At 43.9% G+C, this 12581-nt stretch overlaps 1 protein-coding gene across 3 annotated transcripts in view; it reads left to right on the forward strand.

Moving 5' to 3' along the window:
- Positions 1–12581, forward strand: part of SYNPO2 (synaptopodin 2) — a 180944-nt gene that overhangs the window by 142061 nt on the left and 26302 nt on the right. For all 3 annotated transcript variants that reach the window (XM_041758950.1, XM_041758951.1, XM_041758952.1), the window contains exons 3-4: positions 2731–3542; positions 6001–8204. In XM_041758950.1, coding sequence (XP_041614884.1) covers positions 2731–3542; positions 6001–8204 — 3016 coding nt within the window. The remainder of the gene's footprint in view (positions 1–2730; positions 3543–6000; positions 8205–12581) is intronic.

A 12581-nucleotide genomic window follows, 5' to 3' on the forward strand; every position in this document is an offset into this window, starting at 1 on the left:
ATCACAAAAAAAAAAAAAACAAACAAACTACAGCATCAACATTTTCATGGTGTGCAAATCACAGTACTGTACACAGATCCATACTGACTTTGCAAGTGAGGCTCTGACCATGACATTGTAATGAATCCAGAAAGGAAAGTTTTGGCTTCCTGGAGAGTAGCCTTCAGGGAGATGCCAGAGGACAATCTCACACAGGATTGAAAGCCCTCCAATTTTGTCTTAACTCTGCAGAAACCCGACGTGCAGCATCACCCCTCTGATAATCATTCACTATTGGTTCCATTTCTATACACATATAACATACTATGGTATGGACATAATCTTATGAAAATAAAAGAAATGTAGCACTATTCTTAGAATCTCCCATCTAAATATTTACCCATCAAGCCAATGCTTAAGCCTTTAGGATCCTATTTAATTATAAAGCTGCCATTTGCTTTTAAAAGAAAACTAACAGGGGTCTTGCCAAGTGTGGACACAGTGTTTGCCATTATCAGGCATAAATCTCTGAGGTATTTGAGGACCTCCATCTTTGTAAAGGCTTAAACACATCCCAAATAGGGGAAAACTTTTTTTCTAATTTATTCCCTTTTTAGTGTCTTCACTCTTTTAATGAGGCCAATTTCTTTGGAACATATTTGTGGTCTGGGACATTCCCTGCTAGTTCTTGTTTTGATTACAATGACTATCACTGGGAAAATCCTTAGTGATTTAAAGCAGAGCCTTAGGTACATATTTAATTTCAGAAATAAATGAACTAGTTCTCTGCTACTTTTAATAACTGGAATTTTGATTAATATTATTTTCTCTTAAGTATTTTGACTTCTGCAAAATAAATAATTAATTGATGAGATTCAGATGCAATCTCAAATTAAAATCGGCCCAAAGGCAATCATCATCATCATCATCATCATGACCATTCTGAGTATCTGGACATTGTACCTATGTAGACTGAGAGAAAATGAACATTGTAAGGTACAAATCTTTAACCTTTAGTGCTTTTATGGTTTTTATTCGTGTATATTCATTCTACTTCTACTACTAGTAAATGTTAACATTTTTCTGACCCAATTATCTGTATTATACTCTGTAAGACTGGAATAAATTCAAATGATTCTCTTCTCAGCTTCATAATTGATTGCTAACATAATTCAAAGTGATTTAATCTACTTCCATCCGAGGCCTTCTTAAATTAAAACTCTCTGACCTTTTGGTACCATCAAATTTAGTTGCATAGAGTATATTAATCATTTCCTATACAAGAAAGATCTAATTTGCTATCATCGTGTTTTTAAAATGCTTTATTATAATTTTTTAATTACCAGGAAGCTTTACAGATCATTTCCTTAGAGAAAGTTACATTTCATTTGACTATTAATTTTTTATTGTTTTGCTTAGTTTTGCTTTATTAAATGCCATCAAAAGCAAAGTTAGCAATGATTTTGAACGTGAGTCAGAAATTATATCAGATAGATTCTAAAGTATATTCCTTTGGGTAGCCCCTTGAATAGGAGTTCTCTTCCTTCAAATGATGATCTGGCATTAATCGGGGTGTGTGGGCAGCCCCAGTGGCTCAGCGGTTTAGCGCCGCCTTCAGCCCAGGGTGTGATCCTGGAGACCCCGAATCGAGTCCCACCTTCGGCTCCCTGCACGGAGCCTGCTTCTCCCTCTGCCTGTGTCTCTGCCTCTTTCTCTCTGTGTGTCTGTCATGAATAAATAAATAAAATCTTAAGAAAAAAAAATCAGGTGCGTTTTGAGGAAGGAGGAAAGGGGCAGAGATAGACACTGCTGCTTTTTTAAAAAAACTTACAAATGTGAGACATGATGGCATCTCCTACAGCTGTTCTGTGAGTGATGCCTCTCTTCGAAAAGCAGTTCGAGTTTAAATTAGAGTTTTAGCAAGAAGTCGTTTGACTCTTAAACTGACATTGCTTCTTGTAAACCCAGATTTGCAAAACCAGCTGGGAATGGTTAAGGTCAAAAGCAAAGGATGGTGGTGGTGAGCAGAGCTGGGCTTCTCAGCTGAAAGAAAAAGAACAGTTTGACTTCAGAGATCCTGTAAGGAAGTGCTCCGACAGACAGGTTCAAATAGGAGAAGGGGAGACATCCCTGATTATAAATACTCCATGACTCAATGATTCATTGCAGCATGGAAAGGATTTCTCTTTACACAAGAGTACTGGGCTGGGGTCCACTTATTACAAAACACATGCTCACTGGAGCTTGAAAAACAGCTTCTATTTCATTCCTTTCAAGAAAGCACAGCTTCTAAAAGGATTACTTGAATTATCTGTATATTAATATTTCTCTGAAGCTGCTTAATATGTTTACGTGACATTATAATGTTCAGACATAAACTTAGTAAGACATTGAAATGCTTTGTCATATTAGAACAAACATGGTTATTTGAAAGCACCAAAGTAATTTCAGATAAAGGACATCTGTGTAGCTCTAACCTGTGCTTTTGAAAAATAAAAGCTGAATTTAGGATGGATGTAGGTTCCACAATCTTTTGTTAAGGATTTTTGCTTTGATTTAAAGAAAAGTTTATTTGGAAGATATTTAAATAATAATATAAACATGTTGCCAACTTCTGCTTTCAAATATGTTGCAGTTGACATTTAAGGAGGAAATATTTTGACTGTATCATGTATCATAAAAGTGTCAGGAAGTTCTTTGGCAGGTGTAATGCTCTGATTTAACCATCTGGACTGATTCTTCTGTGTGCAGACCATCCAGTGGAGTAAGTGAGACTTCCGTCTCTGAAACTGAAAACAAAACCCCTGAGCATCTCACCCATGAAGGGCATGTGGAAAGTACCACCCTGCAGATTCGGCCGGCGGCAAAGAGCCAGCACAGAGAAGTCTATGTTGCCTCGGTCAGGAGTGGGGCTCCTCGAGCTGAGGACCAAGGGAGTGGTCCTGGTTTTTCTGGGAGCATAAAAGAAGCAACAGGCCTGAGCTACCATGTGGCCCCCCAAATGCCTGACTCCCAAAGTGGACGCTTAGCAGAGGAGATTATCTTAAGGGAGAAAGCAGAAGTTGGGCGGCCAGGCCCTGTGGTTGAGCTACAACTGTCCCTTTCACAAGAGAGACACAAGGTCACGAATGTCCCCGTGGTGGCTCTCCTGGGGTCTGAAAAATCCAAGTCTCCCGAGCCAGATCCTCATGTACAACACGACGGGATTGTCCACATAAATTCAGTCCCCACTGCTGAGAAAGGGGAGCCTTCTCTGAGGTCCAGCAAGATAATCCAGATCTCCAGTGGCAAAGAGTTAAAAGTGATCCAGGGAAGTGAAGCGGGAGACACGAGGCTGCCCCGAGTGGAAGTGATACTCGACTGCTTGGAGAGGCAGCCGACGGGAGGGTGCAGGCTTCAGGCAGGAAAGGGGTGTGTGGATTCCCCGGTGGAAGGAGGGCAGTCCGAAGCACCTCCTTCTCTGGTATCCTTTGCAGTCTCATCAGAAGGCACAGAGCAGGGAGAGGATCCACGCTCGGAAAGGGATCATAGCAGACCTCACAAGCACAGAGCGCGCCACGCACGTAAGTCCTGCCTGGGCCGCTGCCGGGCTATTGGAAGGGGCCTGGGATCTCAGGGCGTTTTTGCTGCTGCTGCACTCACACGGACTTTTTTTTTTTTTTTTCCTTTTTAAAGATTTCTTTGGTGTCTCTCTGTGGTTTAAAAAAATTTTTTTTAATTAATGGACAGAATAACAAATGTGAAATTGTGGAGAACACCCATTTCTGAAATGAAGGCAGTAAGTTTGCAGCTTGTTGTAGATGTAAATATATTTAAGGCATTTTCTTGTATCCCCAAAGGCACAGGAGCTGTTAAAGGAAAATCATATTATTAATGTGTCTCTTTGACTTGTCTCAGAATGTTGTAATATTACAGGTAAAATAGCAGAGGGGAGTATTTGAAGTCATGTGGACTCCGCGTCTAAATGTCAAAAACTGTTGAGTCTGCTGCGAGAGGTGTCTTGAAAATACAGGCTCCACCGCTAATATTAAAAGCAGATCCTCATTTTGAAAAAATATCATTGTGCAGCTTGATGATGCTTGCAGAAGTGAGTTTGACAGACAAGGACATGTGGAATACTGAGCAGTTACATGATCCTCTCCGTTTTAGATGTCTTCACTCGACTGCAAAGCATTTCTTCTACCTTCTAGACACACAAGTCAGTCTCCTGGGCCCTGTGGAGGCATTTAAATGTCCCCAAACGTAAAATATATTTAAATTCAAGGCCGTTTGTGGTGTTTTGTTTTACCCAGGGGAGTGATTACAGAAAGGAGAATGAAGATAAGAATGTCAGTTAGGTTTATGATTTTTCTTTTCTTTTCTCTCTGTCTTTTTTTTCCTTTTTTAAAACAAATTTTAGAATTTCATTCGAGGAGATAAAGGCTGATTGGCAAAGGCACTTGAATGTATGAATGATACACAACGGTAATGAAGTCAGTTATTCAGAGTGCTGTACTAAATCTTCTATCCTCTCATTATTCCCTTCAAAGCATATTTTTAGCATAACCATTTGTAGCTTTATTGGCAAGTGCTGTTAATCATCCTTATACTTGAAGCATCTGTATGCATCTTCACATTTATAGCATATTAAACAAGTGTATTAAGGCAGCATTCACATACTTTACATGTTGGCAGTGAAGTTAGCAACAACTGTGACTGTCAATTTAATACTAAGTTGTATAACCCTGGTCAAAAAAAAGGAGTTACACTTAGTAATGATCACACTTTTTACTATTTTCTTGAAATAAAATTTGATTGCCAGGGAATATCTGTAACTTTGTTATAAAACTAATTCACCCTGATTCTGTTTTATTTTTTTAAAAAAAATCATGAAGTCTGACTTTGTTCCAGTGACAAAAAAACTAATTTTCAATCATGAAATATTCAGAAAGTTTTTCTGAAATTTCCATTTAACTATTTTGAAGAATTCAAAACTTGCTGGTGAATCATGCTCATAGTCATTAAATACATGGTGACAATTAAATGATGCCATAAACCAGTTTGCCACCAATTCGTTGTTTATACCAATCATGATAAAATTAGGAATCTAAATATAAATGTGTGTTACTTTGAAACTGTCAAACTCTCATTTTAAATGACTTAATTTCTGCATCAGCTTTTACCCACAGTTAAGAGGGTCACTAGTCACATAATTTTTAAATTTCCCCCAAGATTGACACATTCTTGCTGCAACTAAGTGTTATATTTCCAAAGAGCAATACATTTCAAACAAATTTATCATGACAACTTTGTAGCTTAAATTTCTTGCGTGTATTGACAATGATCCCATGTTCTGAATTATTAGCAATTATTGATTCAGTGCCTTCAATTGTTATTCATTCAGTTTTTTAAATTTATATTAATCCAGTCACCATGAATGCAAGGACTTTAGGGAGACGTGAAATTAAAAAAAAAAAGAAAAAAGGAGAAGAAAGTTTAAATATTTAAATTCATTACATTGAAACACTTAATAAGTTTCTTGCTCCCCCGCCCCCCACCTCCAGTGTTTAAAAATGCTTGGAAACAGTTTTATATTGCGATTTTATTTTTTAGATATGGAAGTACAAGGTATTTCTTAAGTAGTTTTTCAGAAAATACTATGTCCTTAAATTGTTTCCTTTTTAGTTTTGATTACGTCCTATCGACTGACATTTAGTAGCCAGTGTTTACTGTTAAAATATAAAGATCCATATGCTACCTGTATCCTAATCACGATAGGTAAAGATGTATTTTATTTATATAAGCAAGCGAAACAGACCATTGGGTAGAGTTATATATGTCACTGTCTATCATCACGGAAGTATACATTTTAAAAGAAATAAGAAGAAAGGGAAAGGAGATAGATTGCTTTAAAATTCAGTGGCCACGTGTAAGCGTGTTGTTTTCCATATTCACTTTCCTCCAGGAAGGTTGATTTCTGGGTCTCTGGGAGGTCTTCTCGGAATCCATCAACTCAGTATAATTTTTTTGTGCTTTCCCTAGGGCTCAGGAGGAGTGAAAGCCTATCAGAAAAGCAGGTGAAAGAAGCAAAGTCTAAATGCAAAAGCATTGCCCTCCTTCTTACCGACGCCCCCAACCCCAACTCCAAGGGGGTGTTGATGTTTAAGAAGCGCCGCAGGCGGGCCAAGAAGTACACCCTGGTCAGCTACGGCACCGGTGAGCTTGAGCGCCCGGGCCCGGCCGAGGCCGACGAGGAGGAGGAGGAGGGTGACAAAGAGGAGCCGTGCGACACAGCGCTTCTGGGCACGAGTGAGTCGGAGGTGGAGGAAGAGTCACCGTCCGACGTCGACGACAGAGCGCAGGTTGTGAGCTTTGACTGGGATTCGGGACTGGGGGACATCGAGAGGAAGCTGAACAGAGGGGACGCGATGGAGATGCTGCCGGACACCACGGGCAAGGGCGCCCTCATGTTCGCCAAGAGGAGGGAGCGAATGGATCAGATCGCGGCCCAGGAGGAGGACAGGGTGGGTGCGATGCCGGGCAGGGAGCCGGGTGCTGCGCAGCCCGACGGCCTGCGGGCCGCGGCTTCTTACCAGAGGAAGGAGGAAGAGGCTGTAAGAACGCAGAGCTCGGTGAGCAGGAGCTACATCGAGGTGAGCCGCGGCCCGGGCCCCCTGCCCCAGCAGAACGGCGTCAGGGCGGGGCCCGAGGCGGCAGCGGCCCAGAGGACCGGCCCTCGGAACAGAACGGCCCAGCCCTTCCCGGGGCCGGGGAGCCAGCCCGCGAGCCCCTTCGCCCCCGCGCGGCGCGGGCCCAGCCCGGGGGCCGACTTCCCCGCGCCGCCGCCCTACTCCGCAGTCACCCCCCCGCCCGAGGGCTTCTGCGGGGCCGCGTCCAGCCCGACCGCCGCCGCCGGCGCGCCCCAGCCGCCCCCGTGGCCCCAGCCCGCCCCGTGGTCCCAGGCGGCCTTCTACGACTCCCCGGAGCGCATCGCTTCCCGGGACGAGAGGATCGCGGTGCCGGCCAAAAGGACCGGGATACTGCAGGAGGCCAAAAGGCGAAGCACCACAAAGCCCATGTTCACCTTCAAAGAGCCCAAAGTGAGCCCCAACCCTGAACTCCTGTCACTTCTTCAGAACTCGGAAGGCAAGAAGGGAACTGGGGCTGGGGGCGACTCGGGGCCCGAAGAAGACTACCTCAGCCTGGGGGCAGAGGCCTGCAACTTCATGCAGAGCTCCTCCGCCAAGCAAAAGACTCCACCGCCCGTGGCTCCCAAGCCTGCGCTCAGGTCCTCGCCCTCCTCCCAGCCAGGGACTCCGGCTTCTCCAGTCTGGTCCCCAGGCGCGGCCCCGACCCTCCCTCCTGCCTTCCCCGCGTCCGGCCCAGCGCAGGGCACCGTGGTCTCCTCCATCAAAATAGCCCAGCCTTCCTCGGCCCCTGGCCGGCCCGCGAGCGCTCTCACGCTGGCTGGTCCCTTCAGGGGGCCGCACGCCGCCGTGGCCGGGCCCGGCCACACACCCAAGGCCACGGCCCCCGCACCCGCAGTGAACGCTGCGCACGCGGCTGCGCCGGGAGCGGCCGGCGAGCTTCCCGCAATGAGTGGGAAAGGAGCCCAGCTCTTCGCCAAACGGCAGTCCAGGATGGAGAAGTACGTGGTGGATTCAGACACGGTGCAGGCCCACGCCGCTCGTGCCCAGTCTCCCACTCCGTCTTTGCCGGCCGGTTGGAAGTACTCCTCCAACGTCCGAGCGCCTCCTCCCGTGGCCTACAATCCTATCCACTCCCCCTCCTATCCTCTGGCCGCCCTCAAGTCTCAGCCATCAGCCCCGCAGGCCTCCAAGACAAGCAAGAAGAAGGGCAAGAAACCCCTCAATGCTCTGGACGTCATGAAACACCAGCCGTATCAGCTCAATGCATCCTTGTTCACTTTCCAACCCCCAGATGCAAAGGACGGCCTCCTGCAAAAGTCATCTGCCAAGGTCGGTTCGGTGCCAGCCATGAAGCAAGCGCTCCCTCCCCGGCCCGTGAATGCTGGCTCGCCCACTACCGCGCAGGCCTCCTCTGTGTACTCGGTACCAGCGTATAGCTCCCAGCCTTCCTACTTTGCAGAGGCCACCTCACCAGTCAGGGCATCCCCAGTGCCCGTGGGCATTCCCACCTCTCCAAAGCAAGAGTCAGCCTCTACATCGTATTTTGTGGCACCGAGGCCGAAGTTCTCAGCCAAGAAAAGTGGTGTCCCAGTTCAGGTGTGGAAACCATCTATTGCGGAAGAGTAATCTTGTAGCCGAAGCTGAGAGTCTGCTTTGCTCAAAACAGATTGTTTGCAGTGTTACTTGAGTCCCCGAGAATGCCTAGCAAAGTCCTCAACTTACTTAATTTCAAATGTCACTTCCCAATCTGGGTCCAAGGAGCGTAGTATTTTTAACGAGTCAAACATCTATAGAACTCAGATTGACTTAAAACATATTTATCTTCTTTGCACACTTAAGAAATATGGGAGCACCCCAAAATAGACATGTGCCACTATGTTAAGTAAGCAGGATACTTAGGATTTATGCTTTAGTCACGAGAAAGACAGTGATCAGTGTTATCAAACATTGCACACAGCCTTGATGCAGCCTAATAGCTGTGTTCCTCTGGCGAAAAGGTTCAAATGTAGTGAAAATATAACCTGTATTGACTGAGATTTCCTTTTTAGGTAGTGCTTTATCTCTATTCCTAGTGTTAAGGGATAAGAACTTTATTGAGGACAGGGATCAGCTCTGGTCTGTCAACCTCAGCCACCTGTTTGATATTGCAGACGACGTACTCTAGGGATTGTTGAAATGTTCATAGTTTAGTAAGAAGGGTAAGGAAGAGGGTGTCAGTAATTACTGAGCACTTATTATGTGTCAGGTTCTTTGCCAGATGTTTCCTATGTATTAACTCATTTCGGAAGACTTCTCTTAATAAGTAAATGAGAGAGGGCAAGAAGGATAATTATAGAGAGCGATTTCCATCTTCTCTTCCCAGTTACTTAAGAAACTAAGGAGTGTATCTCCAATTGCCCATGAAAGTGTAAGCTTCTGTTCCTCAGCTGAGACAAGTGGTAGAGGGCGGATAAAGGAATAACACAAAGAAGGGTGAACAGGCTGCAGATAAAGGTACATATGACTGTTCTGTTCCCTGGGGAAAGCACACGGTTGTGGCATGAAGGGTTGCTGGCTACAGGGGCTGATTGTGAAGCACGAGGAACCCCATGTGTGTGGAGGCCGTAGGGTGAGAACACACAATTCTTAGCATCATTTCTGAGTGACCTCACAGATTTTTTTCCTTGTGTTTGTTTTGCTTTCTGACTACTGTTTCTCCCACTGTTCCTTGCAATTCTATTCTCGCATCTTCACTTTGTAATTTATATTTGATGGACCAGGAGGATTCAGGCAAGGTTACCTTGTAAATTTGGATTGGTCACACACCATGCCGTCATCCAGCTGGCTATGAAGTTAATAATGTTACTGACAGTAAACCTGAAGACCTTTCTCAAATCTATTTTAAGTCCAAGTCTGACCAACCACGGAAAATATTCAACATGAATTAATGTAGAGAACCACAGAGCATTTTTGACAGCTCCAAGGAAATCCACCTACTCAATATAGGAGATATGTTTAGAGACCTCTTACAAAAACTTGCCTGCTCTGAGGGTACATGGTATCATTTTTATCCTCTGAAAATGTCTGTATTCCTGTTCTTTTACTGCTGTCACTGTCAACCTGCTATATTTTTCATTATCCTATTAAAATATCACTTTCTTCTTTATCTGTTTAATGTACATATGTTTAAAAATAATCTTCTCTGTATGGGCTACTCTGACCTAAGCCAATACTCTAAATTTCTCTTCTATTGCCCCCGAAATATCTGAGTTTCCTCTTGTGAGAGTATTCATTTCTCTGTATATTGTAAAAATTCAAGCTCTACGTTGTAAAACTCCAAGACAGAACACACAAAAATAATTAAGTCAGCTACAGGACAATGGGGCTGTTTCTTCTGCCCCCTTTTTTTTTTTTATGGAAAATCTTCCACTGCCTCTGGTGGCAGTTTACCTAGAGGCTATAACCACAGGATGTAGCTCAGTCTTCCATTTGCCTTTTTGGGAAATCAATTAGGAAGATTAATACAGGGTGAAGGAAAAAGCAATCTATCCATTATTTAGCACTATTGTTTGTATTACTTGTTCCCTTGCAAAGGAAGTCTGTTAAAAGCTGTGCATTGTGCATTCTTTTCTAATAAGACAACCAAAAAAGGCTTCTTAAGGTGAAGCAGGAAAGGAGATCATTTTTATAACTTTGCATTCTTGACATAGCATTTAAAGAATAGTATGAAGTAGAGGAAAGATAATGGAACACAAAACAGTTAATTTGAGATCACCAGTTCAAATGTAGCCTGGGATGGTAATGACCCACAAGTATTCCCAGTTGTCCACTGGTTTGTGGTATGTAAGAATGAGAAGTGTTTTCAGTCCATTTCCTGTAGGACAGGTGGCAATCTTAGCAGAGCCACTATTTGGAGTTGATGACTAAACACCCCACTAGCATAACTGGGAGTGTCATAGGGTTCCCAAAAAGCTTCTAAGAAACATGCTAGGCATGCAATCAAAGTTTCCACAACTTTGACTGGGAACTGGAAGCATAGGTCTCATCTTGAATTATACGGTCCTACGTTATGGAGGAGGGGTGGGAATCCTCCCAAACTATTATCTGTGACAGAGTGTGACCACTTATGAGGATAGGGAAGTGGGAGGAAAAAGAACTGAGCTGGCCCCCTGGAGTAAGAGGGATTCCCTTTGCCTCTTCTCCTCAACCAGAGAGCCTCCTGGGAACTTGCATGCAGAATAAGCTATATGTACCATGTTTCAGGTTGGAGTTATGGGAATGATGTCAGTGTGGGAGGTGCGAGCCTTAGAACCCATGAGCTCAGCTTCCTGCCCACTGGGCACCCTTTGCAATCTGGGTGTTGTTTGGCTTTGTTGTGGTAGCAGATGTTTGGTTGGTTGTGGGGTAGGAGGAGGCAGATTTTGTTTAGTTTTTAGCACCTTGCCATTTCCTCTATCCTTTGTGAGCTTAATTTCTAGGCAGAGCACCTGTGCAGTCAGGTTTTTGTCATCAACACCATAGCAATGACCATTTACTGAGTGCCTATGTTCTGTTTGGTGCCTTATGGACCTTATCCCAAGGAATCCACTGCACGGTTCATGGGCACTGGACTATAAAATAAAATGTAGTCACAGTCATCACTGACTTGCTGGGGGATCTCATGCAATTTTTTCCCATGAATTTCCCCTTCACAGTGTCTCAAACCTCTCTTCCTGGACCGTTGTGCCGTAATGAGTACGCACAACACTAGATATCCTAGAAAGGGAGGCATATGTAAATCTATATACAGCATATTCCTCTCGGTCTTGTAGAAGAGTAGATTGACTCACAGAACTGGCAAGATTGGGAATCTGAGCATTGCCACTTGAGTCTTAAAACGTTTACGATTTTATTTCTAGTATTTCAATAAGAAACACATTCTGTTTAGAGAGAGAGGAAGAATCACACTGCTTCTGCATTTTGACTATTCCTTGGCAGTACAAAGCGTAAGCTTTTAGGAATGTGTTTTTATAAGACACATTTGGGTTGTCATTCGGGAGCATGTAAATGTTTGTACTTCAAAATATATGTAGCACGATTGTTAATGATAACATGTATCTCACTTAATCTGCACCAGAAGCAACTCATTTAACTACAGGAACCCCAATCCGAGTTTCAAAGAGTTCTTTCAAGAAAGCTGGGGTTCTTAAATTCTAGATGGAAATGGACTTTAATTCTTTCAAGAAATGGGTTTCTTCATAGGGCAGCTGCATATTATCACACAGCCTAAATTCTAGCCTGGCAGCAAGAGTCACATCTGAGGTGTCAAAAACAAATGATCTACATTTAAAGGGTGTGGACTGGCAAACATGGGACCATTGTCCTATTTACAGGTCCTAGGTTAAAGAACTTTGAAGGTCGTTTTGCTGCTGACAGGCATATCAAACCCTGGAACTCCGTGGCACTTTCACAGGCAAGCCTCTTAAGAGCCGAGGAAGATGTGGCTAGTAGTGTCCGAGTGTGGAATTAACCTTTCAGACAAAAGCCCTCGCCATGTATCCTTTTATCCAGTTATAAAGTTGAGAAGCTGCAAGCACCCGTATTCTAAGGGTGAGTTCCTGAAATCCACTGCTGTTTTATGAGTCACAACCGGCCTGGCAGGAAGGGTATTTGAAGTCATAGTTATCAAAAAGAAGTGATTGTTTTCTGAAAAGCTAAATGCTTAAAATGCTTCCAGAGGGAAGCAGGGGGCAGCGCGCTCCCTCCCTCCTAAAATCAGTGTTGTTGAGTTTGTTTTTAAAGATTGCCTAAAGCTCATGAGAAAAATATATAAATTCTAAGAACCAACATTATATTCCCAGGCACACTGACCCTCACTGGTCTCATGTCCCCTTATCACTGGACTCTGGGGGACACAAAGATTCATGTAACACTTCAGTGCTACCAAGTTCGTCAACAAGTATTCTGGGAAAAAGCAGAATTGAATTCTTCTCTAGACTTCCCACCAGGGTTGGC

Source organism: Vulpes lagopus, chromosome 6 (assembly GCF_018345385.1).
Source record: "Vulpes lagopus strain Blue_001 chromosome 6, ASM1834538v1, whole genome shotgun sequence".
In the NCBI taxonomy this organism is placed as follows: Eukaryota; Metazoa; Chordata; class Mammalia; order Carnivora; family Canidae; genus Vulpes; species Vulpes lagopus.